The sequence below is a fragment of the Coffea arabica genome, chromosome 11c (assembly GCF_036785885.1).
Source record: "Coffea arabica cultivar ET-39 chromosome 11c, Coffea Arabica ET-39 HiFi, whole genome shotgun sequence".
Lineage (NCBI taxonomy): Eukaryota > Viridiplantae > Streptophyta > Magnoliopsida > Gentianales > Rubiaceae > Coffea > Coffea arabica.
Genome location: NC_092330.1, coordinates 18,905,036 through 18,927,843, shown reverse-complemented (window position 1 = coordinate 18,927,843; position 22,808 = coordinate 18,905,036). Strand labels below are relative to the sequence as shown.

Sequence of the window (22,808 nt, the reverse complement as noted above, 5' to 3'; positions counted from 1 at the left end):
TTGTCTCTTCAACTTCCCATGTTGCCTCCTCTACTCCATGGTTCTTCCATAGAACTTTCACTAGTGGTATCTGCTTGTTCCTCAATTCCTTCACTTTTCGATCCAGAAGTTTCACCGGTCTCTCCTCATAGGTCAGGGTTTCATCAATCTCAATATTCTCTGGTTGTAAAACATGAGAGGAGTCTGGATGATATTTCTTAAGCATGGACACATGAAACACGTTATGAATACGAGATAAGCTCGGTGGTAATTTCAGCTTATAGGCTACATTCCCAACTCGCTGAATAATCTTATAAGGTCCTACAAACCTTGGTTGTAGTTTCTTCCCTTTTCCGGACATCAAACTTGCTTTTAAAGGCGTAATCTTGAGAAATACCATATCTCCAACTGTGAACTCCAAATCCTTTCTCCGATTGTCGGCATAACTTTTTTGTCTACTCTAAGCGGTTTGAATTCTTTGCCGTACCAATTTCACCTTTTCATTAGCCTCCTCAATCCAAGATACGGTAGTCGGGTCTAAAATTTTCCGTTCACCTACTTCATCCCAACAAATTGGGGATCTACACTTCCGACCATAAAGTGCCTCATACGGAGCCATCTGAATAGAAGAGTGAAAACTATTATTGTAGGCAAATTCTACTAAAGTCAAAAACTTACTCCAATTCTCTCCAAAATCCAGTACACAAGTCCTCAACATGTCCTCAAGAGTTTGAATTGTTCTTTCAGATTGTCCATCAGTCTGGGGATGATAGGTGGTGCTAAAGTTTAACTTAGTCCCCAACACTTCTTGCATCTTTTGCCAAAACCTCGAAACAAATCTTGGATCCCTATCTGACACAATACTCACAGGTATACCATGTAGTCTGATGATCTCATCCGAGTACAACCTGGCCAACTTCTCCAATGGATATTTCATATTAATCGGCAGAAAATGAGCCGATTTAGTCAATCTATCCACTATCACCCAAATGGCATCATGGCCTCTCTGTGTCCTTGGTAAGCCTGATACAAAATCCATGGTAATGTTTTTCCATTTCCACTCAGATATTTCTAGAGGTTGCAAAAGCCCAGATGGTTTCTGATGTTCGGCTTTAACCTGTTGACAAACCAAGCATGTCTGAACAAATTGGGCAATTTCCTTCTTCATATTTTTCCACCAATATAGAATTTTCAAGTCTTGGTACATTTTATTCCCTCCTGAATGTACTATAAACTTTGATCGGTGTGCCTCTTCCAAAATTTCTTTTCTAAACCCTTCATCCTTTGGCATAACCACCCCATTTCGAAATCTCAATATTCCATCTGATCCCAAAGTGAAATCGGTCTGGTCTCCTATCTTGACTTTCTCCACCAACTTTTGCATTTCAGGGTCCTTTTCCTGAGATTCCTTAATACGTTCCAATAAAGTGGAGGTTATCATAATGTTTCCCAAAATTACTTTCCTTGGTTCTAACCGAGGATTCCAATAGCTAACTTCCTCCAACAATCGAAATTCCTTAACCATCAATCCAGCCATTTGTACCTGACGGCTCAAAGCATCGGCCACTACATTGGCCTTTCCAGGATGGTACTTAATCGTGCAGTCATAATCTTCTAGAAATTCCATCCATCTACGTTGCCTCAAATTCAGCTCCTTCTGAGAAAATAAGTACTTAAGGCTTTTGTGATCTGTAAAAACCTCAAATGTTACTCCGTACAAATAATGTTTCCATTTCTTCAAAGCAAAGACCACAGCCGCTAACTCCAAATCATGGGTCGGATAATTTCCTTCATGCGGTTTCAATTTTCTAGAGGCATAAGCTATCACTTTATCATTTTGCATTAAAACACATCCCAAACCCTCCTTAGAAGCATCTGTGTAAACCACAAAACTATCCTGTCCATTTGGTAGAGCTAGAACAGGTGCTCTAGTCAACCGTCTTTTCAATTCCTGAAAACTTCCTTCACACTTAGGACTCCAAATAAATTTTCCATTTTTCTTGGTCAACTCAGTCATAGGTCCAGCAATTGTCGAAAAATCCTGGATGAATCTCCGGTAATACCCTGCCAATCCTATAAAACTCCGAACTTCCGTTGGGTTTTCCGGTCGTTTCCATTTCGAAACAGCTTCCACCTTAGCTGGATCCACTTTAATCCCATCCTTAGAAATTATATGCCCTAGGAAAGTCACTTCTTTTAGCCAGAATTCACACTTGCTAAACTTAGCATATAACTGATGTTCCCTCAAGATTTGTAAAACAATTCTCAAATGTTTCTCATGATCTTTCACATTCTTAGAATACACCAAAATGTCATCAATGAAGATCACCACAAATTGATCCAAGTAAGGCTTAAAAACCCTATGCATTAAATCCATGAAAGCGGCAGGTGCATTGGTTAACCCAAAAGGCATTACTGCAAACTCGAAGTGCCCATACCTCGAGTTAAAAGCAGTCTTAGGTATGTCTTTCTCCAAAATTCTCAATTGATAGTAACCTTGCCTTAGATCCAACTTTGAAAACACTACCGCCCCTTGCAATTGGTCAAACAGTTCATCAATGTGGGGTAGTGGGTATTTATTCTTAATCGTAGCATCATTTAATCCTCGATAATTTATACATAACCTCAAACTCCCATCTTTCTTCTTTACGAACAAAACTGGGGCTCCCCACGGGGAATCACTCTCCCGTATAAAACCTCGTTCCAACAAATCCTGTAATTGTAACTTCAACTCCTTCAACTCAGCTGGAGCCATCCTGTATGGTGTCCTTGATATAGGTGCTGTTCCCGGAGCTACATCAATTTTAAAAGCTATTTCCCGTTCCGGGGGTAGAGACTCCAATTCTTCAGGAAAAACATCAGAAAATTCTTTCACTACCGGTGTGTCCTCCAGATTCACCTTATCGCTAGGGGTATTAATAAGAAAAGCCAAATACCCTTGGGCTCCTTTACTTAACAATTTTCTAGCCCGAATTCCCGAAATAAGTGCAGACGAGGCTAACTTACCCCTCACATCCAATTTCAAGGTTGCTTCCCCTGGAATACACAATTCTACAATTTTCGTCCTACAATTTAACTGAGCATTATATTGGGCTAACCAATCCATCCCTAGGATCACATCATATCCTTTAATCGCCAGGCCTATCAAATCGGCTAGTAATTTTCTTTCCTTCACGCAGATTTCACTATTCTTATACACCAGATTAGCAATTAGACTATTGTCCCCAGTGGGTGTTTTAACCTCCAAGTCATATGGTAACTTAATTGGTTTCAAGTCTAATCCACTCATGAAATCAGGGTTTACAAAAGAGTGCGTTGCACCCGGATCAATTAAAACCCTAGCTAGGCGGTGAAAGATTGGAATTGTACCTTCGACCACTTCGGTCGCCTCTGGAACTTGTGGATAGTCCAATGCGTAGACCCTAGCCGGTACTTTCGGTCGACTCCCTCCGGCACTGGTCTGCTTAGATGTCGATTTTTCAGGCCTCTGCAGGCTTCCCCCTGCCTTCGACGATTTTGGACAATTTGCGATCTGATGCTCAGTGCCCCCACACAGCAAGCATTTTCCTAGCTTTCTCCAGCAGTCATCCTCAGAGTGGTTGGATTTACCACAATACCCACAAGTAACTTGAGGGGTCACTGTCGATCCAACAGATGGTGCCCCCCTAACTTGAGTCGTCCCGCTACGACCTCCCCTAGACAGAGCTCCCCTAGAAGCTCCAGCAGTTCTCGTTCCTCCTTCCCCTCTTCCCTTTTTAGAAGGGTGTACAAACTTACTGGTCTGCCCAGTAGTGCGACTAGGAAAATTCCTTTTTCTATTGTGAAAATCCCTCACTTGAGACCTTGCATTCTCAACCCTTTGCGCTTTCTCTAAAGCCTCAGTAAAAGTAGAGATTTGGGCTGCAGCCAGGCCCTCCTGAAGTTCCACATTAAGTCCTTGTATGAACCTTCTAATCCTCCTCTGTTCATCGGCTACTAACTCAGGAGCGTATTTGGAAAGTTTAGTGAACTTCCCTTCATACTCTGCTACAGTAAGGGTTCCTTGTTTCAACTTAATAAATTCGTCCTCCCTTTTCTCTTGGATCAAGGGCGGAAGAAACTTTTCATTAAACTCCCTTGTGAAATTCTCCCAAGTCCAAGGGGTTCGAGCTCTTTCCCATTTTGCTTTTATTAAATCCCACCAAGCACGGGCCATTCTCTCAAATTGAAAAGCAGCAAAGTTCACTCGCCTATCCTCAGTGTAGTCTAGTGCGGCGAATATATTGGTCATCCTTTCTAACCAATTCTCTGCTACTTCGGGGTCAGGTTCACCCATAAACTTAGGCGGGTTAAACTTTAGGAATCTTTCCAAGGCTCTATCCTCTCCTCTATCCTGGCCCCCAGGTTGGTTAAATGGTCCAGGACCCTGTCTCTCCGCTAGACGTTCTAGGATATCAGTCATCCTATTGATGGCAATAGCCACTTGGTTACCCTCAACGTTTTCCTGTCCCTGGGTCGGTCCAGTTGCCGATCCCTGGTCATCCCCCTGAGGTTGGGCCTGTCTAGACGCTCGCCCACGGCCTCGACCACTCCTTAATCCCTCCATTAGTCTAAATGTGCCTAGTGCAAGAAATAGATTAATTTAAGCAGAAAACAAGAAATATATCGAAATTCGAACTAACCAAGAAAGCATTGAAATTAACAATAATTTACATTCATAAGCATGTCAAGTTCGTACAATTAGCAAGTTAGGGACAATTCACAAAAATATAGCACACAGGTGCTCAAAAGTATACTTTTAGTCAGAGAAGACTAAAGTAAGAACAAGTGCCAAAAGGTAGGCCACACAAGCATGCAAAATACAATGGCCTCAGCACTCGCGTCACCCTAACTAGTCCTAACTGTACCAGTCAAAAGTCAAAAGAGGTCAACGACCAAGATCCTAGTCCATAGCAGGGCTATCAGGAGGAACCTCCTCCTCGGGATCCTCCTCCTCATCATCAAGAATCACCGCAGCAGCGTCCTCAACCAAACTAGTAGCATCAACCAAGATCTCGGAAGCCCGAGTACGGACATCCCGTCCTAACCTAATGAGTCGATCCCTAGTATCCCGAAGCTCCTCATTAACCACTGCAGATGTGGCTACCTCACCCTCCAGCACTTCCTCAAGCTCGGCAATCCGCTCACCCTGAGCACCCACCATCTGCCTAAGCGCGTCTACCTCAGCCTGTAGATCGCGGTTGGCATCCACCAACTGACGACGCTCGTCGTCCAAAGCAAGCACCAAATGGTTCGGGGAGGTGAAAGTCAACCTACACGAACATCGAGGGTATCTATCATACGGTGAGTAGCGTACTCGATCTCCTCCCGCTAGAGCTCGGTAGAAGATAGTCCTAAGAGGCTCGTAATGACCATTCGCATGGCCATTCCCATTAGCTGCCGGGGCTCCGTTTCCATCAGCCATCCCTGCAAAATAATAACAATAATAATATTTTTCAGGTTAGAAACTTAAATCACTACTCAGTTCCAATATCCTGCAATGCATGTCTATCTTAATCGTTGGTTCATCCCATTCGTCACCTGAGGTAGGACTAACTTAGTTGCTAGCTCGCCTCAAGTATCACTTAGGGTAGGATTAAATCATCCCATATCGAGTCTTAAAGGTTGAGTATCTAATATGTCTCCCATATAGACCTCTAACCTAGTGCTCTGATACCAACTGTGACGCCCCACATCTCCCTAAGGCGGACCAAAGGGTATCCGCGGACGCCTGCCCAGCTCACGCCAGGACTCAAGCAATTTCATTAAATTTCAAACCGAACTAAACACTTCGATGAGAGCAACATGAATACAATAATGCGGAAGCGTTCAAGCTTAACAAGTCACTTAATGTATAACCAGTACATCAGAAATCATAAAACGACTTAAATTCAAAGTACACGTCAGGGCCCACACTTTTCAATTTTACAATTTCCAAAAGTACAACCCAAATCAGGGCCTAGTCAAAAAAAATATAACAGGAGTCTTAACAAAAGTACAACGGATGGTTTCTCCGTATTTCTCCAAGATTCGGTCCTGTTAAGGAAAACAAAACTATAGGGTGAGCTAAACGCTCGTGAGGCCAATAACACACATGCAAGCACTTAGTCAAATAACAATCCCAAATTTAACAAATAAAACCATGTCTTTTCAATAATCAATCATTCAAACAGGAAAAGTAATCAGAAACAATTCAAGGATATAGTAGCTCTCAGGAGCTAAGTTCCACTCGATCCGCCGATGTCATTCGTATACCTTCCCGCATTGACCCTCCTGTCAACCGGGTCGGTATTTTCATTTCCGTAGATCACCACTTACTTCCCTCCGTCCACCGTACACCCCAAGGGCCCACAATGTCCATTATTGGGCGATACTCAACGAGTATGCCAAGCAAGACCTCTTATTAGGTCGAGCTTATATGTATCTCATGGCTCGCCCAAATCCCCGACCAAGCCCATTGCTGGCTCAAGTCTAAGGACGGCCTATGAGTTTGGGCGTCCCCCATTCATTTGAAAGTCGAGGAGGTTCACTCCAACGACATAAGCATTCATGACATAACATTGCATTTCATTCATTCATTCAATACATTTCATTCATTCATTTGAAATTAGAACGAGTGCGATAAAGTACGCACCCGCCCTTATTTTTAAAACTTCCAACAAGTATCACAAATAAGCAAGTATCAAATTCATACACTTGACACTCACCGAGCAATTCAATAAGAATTATTTTCTGGGAGTTCAAGTGTCCACTGTGAGATCCTCTTGAAGGTCTCCTTGTGCGCCTGGCAATTAACAGTGGATAATCACACAATTAACCCACTTATCAAGAAGATTGTACGCTAGTACAATCTAAGGATTATTTCGCAAAAAGGAACCTCAATTACACGCAAATCGAGGTTCAACTTGCCTTTTATTATGTACAATATTATTTGAGTTTTTATCATGAAAATCGAGAGCAAAACGTTTAAGAATATCGAAAGAATAAAGAGTTCTTGAAAAACCCTATTTCTTTGAAATTGGAAAAATTTTCAGTTTTATTATGAATCTTTGAAAAATCATAACTCGCTCGGTATAAGTCAAGAATTGGAAAACTTTATACCGTTAGAAACCTCTTAGAAAGTACTATAAGTTCCTAGAAGACACTTTTCCATGAATCGAAGTGAAAAATGGTCAAAAATGAGTTTGAAGACGCAGGGTGGTTTTCATGGCAGAATTAAGTTGGATTTCAGCCAACTTTGGAAATTCGGCACGATTCACACGTTGCAAACCGGCCTCTAAATTTTGTAGCTCAATTAGTGTTACAAGTGAGGTTTATAACAAAACAAGTGGATCAAGGATCGGAGTTTCGAGTACCGAGATACGGTAGCCCGAAGTTGGGGAAATTCAAGACTGGAGAAGAATTTCCAGATTTGAACCTCCAACTCTAGCAATTTAATTGGGTATCGAAACGAACTTGGATTGGTACCAAAATTGGCAGTATTTTACTCCCATATGAAAGGTACCACTCTATCAAATTTCAGGGAAAAATACCTTCGGTAAGATAGTTAATTAGTCAACCAAAGTTCAGGAAAATCATAAGGCAATCTGCCTTCAAACTTTCGTTACCCATTTCAAAACGTTTAATCAAGCAAACTACCCAATCATGGTTCATTTGTGAAATAAAGGCCTGAGAAACATCCATAATGCCTTTGGTAAGTGTTTAGTATCAAGAATATCAATTAACAAGTTCACTCCAAGATCTTGTTCCAAACCAGTCCAACATTAGGGTTTTTCCAAAACAGAGCAGTCCACTTGTTTCAGTCACAACTCAGTCAATTTAACTCGAAATAGAGCATGGCCTACGCCGTTGGAAAATAAATTCATAGGGTTAAAACATCACAGAAGAAATCGTTTCCAAATTTGGCACCCATCTGGTTCAAAATCGGGCATCAAGTTGCTGCCTGAACACTTCATTCCAAATGAACAGAGCAACAGGACAGTGAACTTAAAACATTTGGTTCGGCTTGCTCACAAAGAATCAGAATGTTCATTATATACCAAATTAAAGCTAGGAATGTCTAGTTTCCAACGCCACCAACGGTACATGATTTCGACATCCGAGGACAGAGTTATAGCCAAAATACTACCACTGGTCAGAATCATACGCGAACAGTTTTCCAGATTGCTAGTTTCTCAAGAAAAATTCATTTGCTCTATCAAACCTCAATATTTTCCAATGAAATTTTTCACACATCTAATACATCCTATAAACATCTAATTCAAGCCATTAAACCATTAAAAATTGGCCTGGAAATGGCCGAACATGGCAGGGGCAAAATCGGAAATTTTAGCTTCTTACACCCAATGAAGTTCCTACTAATTACCCACCACTAATGCATCATTATAATCACTAAACCAACAATATAATCACCATCAATCAACAAATTAGCAACAACAACCCAAGTGTGGGAATTCCAAGAGCCCACAATCACATTTTTACACCATACACAAGCTAACCAAATGCATGCATGAACTTAACAAGGTAAGATAGCTTCCAAACTTCAATTTTTCAAGAGTGGATCATCACTTACTTTGGGTTGATGTTCAGCAGGATTTTCGGCCCTCTATTACTCCAGAAAAACCGAAATTTCCAGCCCTTGTTTGCAGCTCAAAATGATCCTCAAGTGTCAAGCTAGGTGTGGTGCAAGTTTGGCTAAATTTGGAGATGATTTGGAGTGGTTTTGAGTGAGATTAGTGAGCAGAAATTTTGTTGCAAATGAGTTAGAGAGAGGAGGGAGCTGGTCGGCAATGAGGAGAGAGAAGGTGGAGGGAAATCTGATTTCCTTTAGCTTCCAAGAGAAGGTGAAATAAGTGGTGGAAATTCACCCAAAAGTCAACTCTCATTAAGGGCCGTTTGGTGCGATTACGGCTCGATTTTCTCGCGCGTTTGGTTCACTAGTGCACTAAACCTCCAAGGCATATATATTCATGTAAATATTATTCACTCTTAATTGTCCCGAAATAAGGGTCTAAAGTCCCTCAAATAAAGTCGCGCGTGTGAAAACGCGTACCGTCAAATTTAACGTTATAACGCGAAACTTCCGAGAAATTCTTATAACGATTGCACTATTAACTATCACTTGAATATTTATTCATAAGATTACCTATTTTAGGACCATAGTGCAAGTCTCCAATATTCCAAGCTTATTGTGCTACTACGTGGATAAAATCTCCAAGTACTATTCACTATTTTTACTAAACGCGCTCTAGGAAATTAATTTTCGAAACGAATCATTTTAAAAATATAACGAAGTTATATTACCATGTATTTAAGTCTAATAAGACTAGAAAATATTCTTTGGAATAAAAATCCAATTAAATAATTTATTACGCCATAAATTAGGCATAAAATAATAGTTTTTACGAGTCCTTACATGTTTCACATCCATTTTCAAATAATTCTTCTCATACTTCAAGTTATCTACCTTCGCATCCAAAGCATTATTTCTACTACTCAATTTAGTTGTATCGGTTACCAGCTACTAAACATCGCACCTTCAAAATTTCTTCTCCTTTTCTACATCAACATTGGAAGCTTGAAGTTTGAAAATTTCCTTATGCAAAGCATCTTCCCTTAATTCTTGTCTTTGAACCTTATCAGTTTTCTCCTTAAACTCCCTTTTCAAACTCTCAATCACCTCTTTGGCAACCATCTTAACCTGTATTGCCTTCATCATCCATTCATCAATTAAATCTTTGAACTCCTTCTTTGACTTATCAAGCTCTTGAACCCTAGTCTACAACAACACATTTTCATCTCTTAGGCACCTAATACCGTATCTAGTTGCCTCTATTAGATAATTGCACTCCTCCCTCAGCATGGTAGACAACATGTCCACCCACAACCTACACGACCAAAAAATTCTCATGAGTAGAAATTTTAACATAGATTGAATTTAAATCTCCCAAAACACCTATTAGAACATATCTTAATATCTAGAGTCGACTCTTATAAGATCTAGAGTTTGTTGTAATACCATTGAAATTGTCATGCCTTGCGGCTTTGCCCGAAAACGTGACAATCACTGCATCCTAAAAAATATAATTCTCCAAGATACAAGGAATCATAAATCATTAAATATTATTCGTGGAAGGAATAAATAGTCTAGTGTGGATCTTATTTCCAAGAATGTAACAAATGAAACAAAATAACTAACAATCAGTTTATTGAGACATACATGCTCATTATTAATATAAACTAATACAAACAGAACACATATTCAATCATTATTCAAATAATCTAACAGCAATCTGGCTCTAGCAATCCCAATCACCATGAGTTTCAACAAACTCGTACATGTACTCATTTTCTGTATGAAGTGTTAAAGTATTGGGTTGAGCATCAACTTGCTCAATGAGTAAAACATACAACTCTTTGTTGGACCGAGTTTGTTACATATACATTCATATATTTGGAAATAAAAATTCACATAAGCATACAAATATCATCAAGAGAAGCCATTCTTTGTAGATTAGTATAACATTTAAATGTTCATTAAACATTTATTGGCTTTTAATAGTTACATGCCTTCATCAATGCTAAGTACCTAGTCTAGTGATTGACCCTACTAGAATGGGCAATTAAAGGGACCTTCGAACTACCCTTTGTCTAACATTACACTTTACTTTTACATTGACTTTCACAAGACTATTGCCCCTATAGATTATGTCATAAAATGGAGGATATTTAATAAGGAATGAACCAAGTAATATTTGTGGCTCAGCTATTCCAAAATTTAAAGTAATATGGTTATTAGAGATATCGATACCTATTCAATCAAGTAAATTTTCATGATATTGTGTTGGAAAATGTGTGGATTTATATAAACATGTTCCTAGCCCATTATCAATATAGGCTGCAAAATAAGGGTATAAGGTATAGGAGAAATGAAACAAGCCTGCAACTAGCACCATAAACATTCACGACGACTATGAAGCTGGCCATAATCTATGGAAACCCTAGCCAAACATTTACTAGATTTGTCCATGATAACATTCCTCAATCCAAACACCTCAATCAGTTCAATTCCCATGCCAAATATTAGAATCTTCCGCGCCTTGACCTTTGCCATCAAAACTTACCTCAAGTGCAATCAAGATACTGACCCTTATTCTAGTGCTCTCCACTTTTGATATTCGGGTACAAGAATCCAAAATAAAATAATTCACAACTCAAGCCCGCCAGTCCCAAGAATAAATCACCTATATTAGAGATTCTTACCTGACGTACATATCTATCTTCCCTAAGTATCACGATAAAGGTTTTACGCCTATAATAGTCATAATTCATTCCTTATGCTCAAGGAGAGCACCAAGTCCTTTTCACTATTTACATAATCGGGACCATAATACCACTTGGCCCCTAACTCACTCTGCGCAGAGACCATGCGAAGTGGCCTCTGATACCACCTGTGATAGCCCCACCTTCCCCTAGAGCGTACTCCAAGGGTTAACGGAGCGCCTGCCCAGCTCTCAGTAGGACTCACTCATTGACATTAACTTCAGTGATAACATTAACAGCAAAGTAAGCACAAATTTTCCCAAGAAATATTGCGACTATCCAACTTCACAAAACGTTCATACTTAGGTGCACAACTAAACAGATCAAAATACAAGTAATTCAATCACTTCACCAAGTGTAAAAAGATGGTAATTACTTAAAATGAGGACTACAACTTTCAATCTCACTGTTCTTTGAATGTCAAATCAATAACACTATAATTCTTCAATAAACCATGTACATGCTACAAATCATCTGAATATACAAGCCAAAGTATAAGTCAAAAGATAAGGACTTGAACAACTAGTACTACAATACAGTATCGGCCAAATACAAGTTTAAAATTCCTTATACAACTAGTACTATTCTTGTCTCTCTCATCCCCGCACTCTGTTAAAGAAAACAAATAAAGGGATGAGCTAAAATCCCAGTGATGTTCCAAGAAAACATGCAGTAAAATTATCAAAATATTTTCCACATCTCTCAAAATCTTAGAACAAAGATAATAAATAGTTACAAATAATGTCATGGACCGTTCACACATTCAAATAAGCACTTTAACACTAGCAAGAAAAGGATATGGTACTGATATGGTGGCATCCGCCAGGTTCTAGGCAGAGCACCTAGGATTCAAATGTTGATACAGCTGATAGATGCTCCTGTTAGATTTCAAGTGTAGCCCTTAATCCCGTACAGTGTTTCACTTGCAGCCAGTTCTGCAGCAACATTTTCCAAGTCCGTTGACACTCCGCCAACATTTGAGATATAGTAACAAGTCCTGTAGAGAACCACTTATCTCCAATCTCCAACCACCAATCAACCCCCTATCGGGCCCGAACACCAAATAGAAACAGTGGTAGTAATACTCAAATATACCCAAGCAAGAACAAGTATAGTCAATAAGATAACTCTTAAATTGATTTAATCAAAATAGAGGTACTGAGATGGGAATGAGAGGCACCTCCCACTCAAATTGAGTGTGGTACATGCTGCCGCTTAGCACTAGAGTCAATGAGATAACTCTCCAATCGACTTAATCAAGATAAAAGTGTGATGACCCGAAAAATTTTCTTATTTTTATCTTATTTACTGGTGTATTTAAATATTTATTCACTCATTTTTTCTGAATTATTTATTTCAACCATTTTAAATCTATTTATATGGATTTATGTCTCCTTTATGCTTTTAAGACGTCCCGTTAGCAAATTTAATTTTTCGGAGGCTCGTTTATTAAGAAATAGTGAATACACATTTTTTGAGGTAATATTTGAATCGAAAGTGCAATAATCATGGAGAATTAAGAATGAGTAATAGTAGACAAAGAAAAGTTAATTGATGGATTAGATGTGAGTGAGTTAAAAATTTAAGCTTATACCGCGGGTGCATCGAAAGTTTCCTGAAAGTCGCACCTGTACAAACTAATTGAAGATTTGAGGAATTAATACTTGTGAGGACTCATGTTTTTATTTCAAAATGATTATTTTTAGGATTATTTACCCTAGTATTAGTTACTTATATTATCGTTACAAGAATTTCTTTTAAGTTTTGCTTTATCGTGCGCGGATTGGAAGTTCGCATATATCGAGCCGGAACGGCTAAGTGGAGATTTAAGAAATTAATACTAGACTACTAAGAGTGAATAAGTAGGGTTAATTCCACTTTGTCCCCTCAAACTTTGGACGATACCCACTTTAGTCCCTAAACTTCAAAATGGGACACTTAAGTCCCTAAACATATGAATTGCTCCCAGTTAAGGAAAATTGTTAATAGAATCCTGAATGCCGTTGGTGGTCGAAGAGCGTGGCAAACACTCTCTGTTAATACTAGACTACTAAGAGTGAATAAGTAGGGTTAATTCCACTTTGTCCCCTCAAACTTTGGACGATACCCACTTTAGTCCCTAAATTCAAAATGGGACACTTAAGTTCCTAAACATATGAATTGCTCCCAGTTAAGGAAAATTGCTAATAGAATCCTGAATGCCGTTGGTGGTCGAAGAGCGTGGCAAACACTCTCTGTTAATACTAGACTACTAAGAGTGAATAAGTAGGGTTAATTCCACTTTGTCCCCTCAAACTTTGGACGATACCCACTTTAGTCCCTAAATTCAAAATGGGACACTTAAGTTCCTAAACATATGAATTGCTCCAGTTAAGGAAAATTGTTAATAGAATCCTGAATGCCGTTGGTGGTCGAAGAGCGTGATAAACACTCTCTGTTAATGAAGATGGAGGAATACTGTTACTAAAAATGACAAGGACATAAACGTAAATTTGGGTCGTAAATTAAGGACAAATAAAGAAAAATTCCAGAGGAGGGAAAGTGCGAAACAGTCAGATAGTGGGACTTGCTTTCCTCTATCTTGGTCGAAAAAATAGAGAGGAGGGTAAAAACCAAAGTGTGACGCCCTCACTTCTCCCAAGGGCGAACCCAAGGGTATCCGCGGGACGTCTGCCCACCTCTCACCAAAACTCGAGACAATTCCAATTCAAACCTAGTCTAATACTAACAATGAAAGTCGGAATAAAGGTACGAAGTCATTTCCATGCATAAATATCCAGTCTTACGTCACAATTTCAAATTTATAATCACTTTTCCCCAAAATATACAACATCCAAAAGTGTCTAGTCGATTACAATTAAAACACTAATACAAAAGTGCCTCAAGTCGGCATTTGCTTAACTCCTTCCAATCGGGTTCCTATTAAGGAAAGCAAACTAATGGAATGAGCCAATACTCAGTGAGGCCAAGAAACACACATGCAAACACATAATCCAAATAGCAACAACAATTACATTGCAAGTAAAGCTATCAAGTTCGAATAGGAAAAATAAACAGAAACAATTTAAGAATACTGTAGCTCTCAGGAGCTAAATTCCACGTAGTCGTGTCCAAGTCTTGATCACATCTCATGTTGACACTCCGTCAACCACATAAGTAGCAAGTCCGTAGATACACCACTTTTTTTCGAATCCCGTCACCGTTACACCCCCTTACTGGGCCCGTTCATCAAAGTTTTGATAATACTCGAGTATATCATGGCAATACTGCGCGAGTAATGCCGAGCAAAATCTCTCCAATAGATCATGCTCTACGAATATCTCATGGTTTGCTGAGCTTATCGACCAAGCCCATGCAGGCTCGATTCGGAAAATTAACCAACGAGTTTGGGCGTCCACCGAAAATGAATACGAATACGAATACGAATATGAATACCAATATGAATATAAGCCGATGAGCAACGCTCGAATCGACGATTCCAAATACGAATCATAAATACGAATCACATATATGAACCACAAATACGAATCACATCCACATTACTATGTACAAGCCGTATATATGAATTCACATAGCAAAATACGAATATGATTTCGCTTGAAAGAGAACGAGTGCGGTAAAGTATACACTCGTCTCAAAAATTTCAAATTTCACATAACAGATAAGAAACAGTTAATCACTTAGCAACAAATTCATGCACTTGACACTTACCAATCAAAATAAGAGAGTGAGTGCGTAAACAAGCCTTTAGGTGTTCCCTTCGAGATTCTCGTGAAGGTCTCCTTGAGCACCTGAGCAAACAATAGTTATCTAATACACACTATCTCTTGAAAATCCTTTCTTATCAAGAGAGGGATTATACACTTGTACAATCTAGAAAATACCATGGAATGGGGCTTTACTTGCTCAAAATTCAAGGTTCAAAAGTAGTATTTATTAACACAAGGAAAAACTAATTCATTCATGAAGACAAGTCCAAAATGGTCTATTAGTAGTGAAGGATAGGGAAGAGTTTCAAAAACTCAATTCCCGTCAAGTTTGAAAATCTCAAATTTGAGGTTCAATCTTTGAAAAATCGTATCTCACTCTTCGTATGTCCAAAATTGGAAAACTTGGCACCGTTGGAAACTATTTCCAAAGTACTAAAAGTTCCCAGAAGACACTTTTCTATGATTCTAAATGAAAGACATTCAAATTTTGGCCCAAAGTTACTGTTTTAGGCTTGCGAGACAGTTTCGGGATTGGTTTTTGGCCAATTTTAGAAATTCGGCAAAATTCAAACAATGCTAACTAGCCTCTGAAATTTGGAACCGAATTAGAGTTACAATCAAGGTTTAAAACACAATAAGCAGAACAAGAATCAGAGTTTTGAGCACCAAGATATGGCGGCTCAAAGTTACCGAAAAAGTGAGACCGCTAGGTCAATTTTCCAGATTTAAATCACGGAATTTGGGACTTTGTTTGAGCATCAAAATGGACTTGAAATGGCACCAAATTTGGAAGTATTATCCTACCATGTAAGGGCTATTCCTCTGTCAATTTCATAGGAAAATTCATTCGGGAAGTCGGTTAACAAAACCTTCAAAGTTTCCAAATCTCCAAGGCAAAGCTGCCTTGCACCTCTAGTTTTCTTTTCTCAAACCTTTGGCCTATGAAAACATCCCAAATATGGTTCATTTGTGTATAAAATGTCTAAGAAATATCCAAAATACATTTGGTAGATGATTTACATCAAGAATTTCGAATAACAAGTCCCAAGTCAAGATTGGTTACAAATCAGTCCAAAAGTAGGGTTTCTTTCACAAGGTCAGTTTTGAAATCCTGCCACAACTCACTCAATTCAACTCAAAATTGACCATGGTTAGTGGATTTGAAAACTAAATTCATAAATCTATAACTTATCAGAAAAAACCATTTTAAAAGTCTGTCCACAACTAGCTCAAATTTGAGCATCAATTCACTGCACAAAACTGAGCTTCCAGTATGGACGCGCAACAAAACAGGCAACTTTACAAAATTGGTACGGATTACTCGGGTGGAATCAGGATGAGAATTTTATACCGTTGGAAATCTAGGAATGTCTATTTTCCAGTGCCTCAAACAACACTTGATTTTGATATTGGAGCAAAAAGTTATAGTTGTTTGAAAAACACTGCCAGAGCAATACGGGAAAAATTCCAGTTTTGATGAACTTCCGAAATCACAACATTTGGCCAACCAAATCACATAATTTTTTGTGTAAACCTTCCACACAGTGCACACAACATATATACATCATTAACAAATCAATTGAACCTCAAAAAAATGCTCTAAGGGTCACGGCATTGACAGGGGCAGAAACGAAAAAATTTCCCTCTTCACTTCCTTTGAGTTTCCATCCACAATATCACTTATTTCTACTAAATTAAGCACTAATCTAACATTAATAACATCAAAACTCATCAAATCAGTCCATCAAGCCATAGTGGGAGTTCATGGAGCCCACACACAAAATTCCAATAATTTAAAGCTACTCATGTGAATCTATGAGCTCATAAGTGCAATATAACTTCCTTAAATCAAGAATCAAGAGGTTGGTCATTGTATACCTTCTTACATGATTAAGGCAGAAATTTTTGGTCTAATGGAGTTCAAGAAAAATCATGAGATGAAGCTCCTTTCCTAGCTTAGCTTAATCACCAAGTGATTTGCAAGTTGTATGTAAATTTTGAGATGAAATGAAGCAAGGATGGAAGCAAAAATGGAAAAGCTTTGGTTCTTTTTCCTCTCCTTGATACACGGCTGCTATGGTGAGAAAAAGAGAGTTGTTTTGCCGATGGGAAAGCTTCCTTGAGAAGCTTATGAGTTTGTGGCCACAATTGGTCCAAAAGTCAACTAGGAATAGTACACTTTCGCGCGCGTTTCGTGCCCGATTCCTCTCGGGTTTGTTTCACTTGTGCACTAAACTTCTAATGCACTTCCATTCATACTATTATTATTCACTCCTAATGGTCTAAAATAAGGGTCTAAAGTCTCTCAATTAATCGCGCGCGCAAAAATGCGTGCTCCCAATTTGTGCGCGATAAAGTGAAATTTTTGAGAAATTCTTATAACGATAGTATCACTAACTAATAATTAAACATTTAAACATAAAAATACCTATTTCAAGACTAATGTACGAGTCTCCAATTTTCCAAGCTTATTGTGTCCTCGATTCGATTATTGTCTCCAAACGCGTATTCGCTATTCTCACTTAGCGAGCTTCCAAAAATTAAATTTTGAAACGAGTCACTTTAAAAATACATGTGAGTTATTATTCTATGTAATTGAGTAATAAAAGGTCAAAATAAAATATTTTGAGTAAATGGCCAAATAAATAATTAAATAAGCTAGAAATAGGAAATTTAAATAAGTAAATTTTTTTTGCGAGTCCTCACATCCTCTCCTCCTTAAGAAAATTTCGTCCTCAAAATTCACACTTAGAATAACATCATACCCCTTCATAGTCGCGCCTATCGGATCAATCAGTAACTTACAATCGCTAACCCATATCTCACAATTTCTATCCACCTAAATTGTAGTCAAACTTTGATTCTATCTTATGAACCTAGGATTTTGTAAAAGTGTGAATTGTACTAGGGTCACTTAGAATCTTAGATAGACAATGAAAAGCAAGAATCATACCTTCAACGACCGTAGTAGAATTGGAAACTTGGTGATAGCCTAATGCGTAAACCCTAGCTGGTGCTTTAGATCGACTTCCTCCAGCACTAGACTGTTTAGCGGCTGACTTTTTAGGCCTTTGGGTACTACCTCTTTCTTTTTGTACGGTTGGGTATTTCGATATCTGGTGCTCAGTACTACCACAATACAAGCACTTCCCTCGTTTCCTAAAACAATCATTCTTCGTATGGTTGAGCTTGCCATAATAACCACAAACAACTTGGGGAGCCACAGATTGACCACTTGGAGGTGTCCCTCTCAATTGACATCGTCCATTGCGGTCTCCTATTGATTGAGTCCCTTTTGGTGTGATAGATATCTCCACTCCACCCGTTCCTTTTCCCTTTTTAAGAGGTGGGACACCCTTATCTACCTGTCCAAAAGGGTTACTAGGAGTGCCCCTTTTCTTAGCATGAAAGTCTCTAACTTGCAGCCTTGCACTCTCGACTCTCTGCGTTTTTTCTAAGACTTCAGTGAACGTAGAGATTTGGGCTGCTGCTAATCCCTCCTGAATCTCCACATTAAGTCCTTATACAAAGCACCTTATCCTCTTTCGTTTATTAGTCACCAATTCTGGGGCATATTTAGAAAGTTTAGTAAATTTCCCTTCATATTCGGCTACACTAGAAGTTCTTTGCCTCAACTTTATGAATTCATCTTCCCTTTTCTCTTGGACCAAGGGTGGGAGAAATTTCTCAATAAATTCCTTCGTGAAGTTTTTCCAAATCCAAGGGGTCTGCGCTTTTTCCCACTTCCCCCTTATCAAGTCCCACCAGGCACGTGCCACTCCCTCAAATTGGAAAGCAGCAAAATTTACTCGTCTATCTTCAGTATAGTTTAAAGCAGCGAATATATTAGTCATTCTCTCTAACCAGTTCTCAGCTGCCTCGGGGTCGGGCTCTCCAGTGAATTTAGGTGGGTTAAACTTCAGGAACCTCTCCAAAGTCCTATCTTCTCCTCTATCCTGGCCCCCGGGCTGGTTAAGTAGTCCTGAACCCTGTCTCTCGGCTAACCGCTCAAGGATATCAGTCATCCTATTAATGGCGGTAACCACTTGATTACCCTCTAAATTTTCTTGTCCCTGAGTCGGCCCAGTTGCCGATCCCTGATCATCCCCTTGAGGTTGGGCTTGCCTAGACCCTCGCCCACAACCTCGTCCACTCTTTCGTCCGCCCATAGTTCTAGTGGTGCCTAATGCAAGAAATAAAAGTGATCACGCGAGGAATTTCTTAAAACAAGAGCCGATCTTGAAAACATCAGAGATAACAATAATTAACATGTATTTACACTTTAAAGTTCATACAATTAGCAAATCGGGGGGTATTACAAAAATATAGCACACAAGTACCACAAAAGGATTTTTTTTTAGTCATGCACGCCTTAAAAGTAGGCCACATAGTTAAACAAAAATGCCATGGCCTTGGCACTAGTATCACCCCCAACTAAGTCAATCATTTATAACACTGGTAGGTCTGATCTTCTCGTTCATTTCTGACTCATATCAAGCATTAGGATCCTATTAAGTTACATAGGACCGCCCATCAATCTTTCTCTACCTCTCTCTCTTAATTATTGTGCCATCTTAGCCAAACGACTATTGGTTTCCTGTAACTATTCACATGAAATATCAATTCATTCTTTTCCCCGCAAATAGAGATCTCAAGTCCTTAACATTGCCCTCAATTCTTAAGCATTCGGATACAAGAATCCGAAATAAGATAATTCACATCTCAAACTGGCCAGTCCCAAGAGTAAATTACCATATTTGAGATTCCTACCCAACATACATATCTAGTCTTCCCCAAGTATTACGATAAAAGGTTTATACCTATCACATTCATGATTCACATCTTACGCTCTAAAAGAGTACTTAAGCCTTTACTCATTCATATGATAAGGACCATAACACCATTTGGCCCAAGTTCACCCCGCGCAGATACCAAGCGAACCGCTCTGATTTTTTGTTTATCCCTACAAGTGATCACTTAATTTCAAACCAGTCCCACAGTCCGGCATCCTAAACTTCAAGCCTAGGATACACTACAAAGATTTGAAACCTAAGCTCTGATACCAACTGTGGCGCCCCCACTTCTCCCAAGGGCGAACCCAAGGGTATCCACGGGACGCCTGCCCAGCTCTCGCCAGAACTCGAGACAATTCCAATTCAAACCTAGTCTAATACTAACAATGAAAGTCGGAATAAAGGTCCAAAATCATTTCCATACATAAATATCCAGTCTTACGTCGCAATTTCAAATTTACAATCACTTTTCCCCAAAAATATACAACATCCAAAACTGTCTAGTCGATACAATTAAAACACTAATACAAAAGTGCCTCAAGTCAACATTTGCTTAACTCCTTCCAATCGGGTTCCTACGAAGGAAAACAAACTAATGGGATGAGCCAATACTCAGTGAGACCAAGAAACACAAATGCAAACACATAATCCAAATAGCAACAACAATTACATTGTAAGTAAAGCTATCAAGTTTGAATAATTCACACTTCGAATAGAAAAAATAAACAGAAACAATTCAAGGATACTGTAACTCTCAGGAGCTAAATTCCACGTAGTCGTGTCCAAGTCTTGATCACATCTCACGTTGACACTCCGTCAACCACATAAGTAGCAAGTCCGTAGATACACCACTTTTCTTCGAATCCCATCACCATTACACCCCCTTACCGGGCCCGCTCATCAAAAATTTGATAATACTTGAGTATATCATGGCAATACTGCGCGAGTAATGCTGAGCAAGATCTCTCCAATATATCATGCTCTACGAATATCTCATGGTTTGCTGAGCTTATCGACCAAGCCTATGCTAGCTCGATTCGCAAGTTAACCAACGAGTTTGGGCGTCCCCCGAATACGAATACGAATATGAATACCAATATGAATATAAGTCGATGAGCAACGCTCGAATCAATGATTCCAAATATGAATCATAAATACGAATCACATATACGAACCACAAATACGAATCATATCCACATTACTATGTACAAGCCGGATATGAATTCACATAGCAAAATACGAACATGATTTCGCTTGAAAAAGAACGAGTGCGGTAAAGTACACACTCGTATCAAAAATTTCAAATTTCACGTAACGGATAAGAAATAGTTAACCACTTAGCAACAAATTCATGCACTTGACACTCACCAATCAAAATAAGAGAGTGAGTGCGTAAACAAGCCTTTAGGTGTTCCCTTCGAGATCCTCGTGAAGGCCTCCTTGAGCACCTGAGTAAACAATAGTTATCTATTACACACTATCTCTTGAAAATTCTTTCTTACCAAGAGAGGGATTGTACACTTGTACAATCTAGAAAATACCATGGAATGGGGCTTTACTTGCTCAAAATTCAAGGTTCAAAAGTAGTGTTTATTAACACAAGGAAAAACTGATTTGTTCATGAAGACAAGTCCAAAATGGTCAATTAGTATTGCAAGATAGGGAAGAGTTTCAAAAACTCAATTCCTGTCAAGTTTGAAAATCTCAAATTTGAGGTTCAATTTTTGAAAAATCGTATCTCACTCTTCGTATGTCCAAAATTGGAAAACTTGGCATCGTTGGAAACTGCTTCCAAAGTACTAAAAGTTCCTAGAAGATACATTTTCATGATTCCAAATGGAGAATATTCAAAATTTGGTCCAAAGTTACTGTTTTAGGATTGCGAGATAGTTTCGGGATTGGTTTTTGGCCAATTTTGGAAATTCGGTAAAATTCAAACAATGCGAACTAGCCTCTGAAATTTGGAACTGAATTAGAGTTACAATCAAGGTTTAAAACACAATAAGCAGAACAAGAATCAGAGTTTGGAGCACCAAGATATGGCGGCTCAAAGTTACCGAAAAAGTGAGACCACTAGGTCAATTTTCCAGATTTAAATCACGGAATTTGGGACTTTGTTTGAGCATCAAAATGGACTTGAAATGGCACCAAATTTGGAAGTATTATCCTACCATGTAAGGGCTACTCCTCTGTCAATTTCATAGGAAAATTCATTCGGGAAGTCGGTTAACAAAACCTTCAAAGTTTCCAAATCTCCAAGGCAAAGCTGCCTTGCACCTCTAGTTTTCTTTTCTCAAACCTTTAGCCTATGAAAACATCCCAAATATGGTTCATTTGTGTAGACAATGTCTAAGAAACATCCAAGATACATTTTGTAGATGATTTATACCAAGAATTTCGAATAACAAGTCCCAAGTCAAGATTGGTTACAAATCAGTCCAAAAGTAGGGTTTCTTTCACAAAGTCAGTTTTGAAATCCGGCCACAACTCACTCAATTCAACTCAGAATTGAGCATGATTGGTGGCGTTGAAAATTAAATTCATAAAGCTACAACTTATCAGAAGAAATCATTTTAAAAATATGTCCACAACTAGCTCATATTTGAGCATCAATTGACTGCTCAAAACTAAGCTTCCAGTATTGACGCGCGATAGAACAGGCAACTTTACAAGGTTGGTATGGATTACTCAGGTGGAATCAGGATGAGAATTTATACCGTTAGAAATCTGGGAATGTCTAGTTTCCATTGCCCCAAACAACACTCGATTTTGATATCCGAGGAAAAAGTTATAACTATTTCAAAAACACTGCCAGAGCAATACGGGAAAAATTCCAGTTTTGATGAACTTCCGAAATCACAACATTTGGCCAACCAAATCACATAATTTTTTGTGTAAACCTTCCACACAGCCCACACAACATATATACATCATTAACAAGTCAATTGAACCTCAAAAAACTGCTCTAAGGGTCACGGCATTGACA

The 22,808-nt window shown here is 38.9% G+C and overlaps 1 protein-coding gene across 1 annotated transcript in view; it reads right to left on the bottom strand.

Annotated features, from left to right (window-relative positions):
- The window catches only part of LOC140016492 (uncharacterized), a 95,065-nt gene extending 76,011 nt beyond the window's left edge, over positions 1-19,054 (bottom strand). The window contains exons 1-8 of the mRNA XM_072070023.1: positions 18,590-19,054; positions 17,983-18,529; positions 10,217-10,236; positions 10,033-10,070; positions 9,827-9,884; positions 9,560-9,775; positions 3,858-4,078; positions 1,550-2,762 (exon numbers count right to left, since the gene is read on the bottom strand). Coding sequence (XP_071926124.1) covers positions 1,550-2,762; positions 3,858-4,078; positions 9,560-9,775; positions 9,827-9,884; positions 10,033-10,070; positions 10,217-10,236; positions 17,983-18,529; positions 18,590-19,054 — 2,778 coding nt within the window. The remainder of the gene's footprint in view (positions 1-1,549; positions 2,763-3,857; positions 4,079-9,559; positions 9,776-9,826; positions 9,885-10,032; positions 10,071-10,216; positions 10,237-17,982; positions 18,530-18,589) is intronic.
- Positions 19,055-22,808: the final 3,754 nt, after the last annotated feature.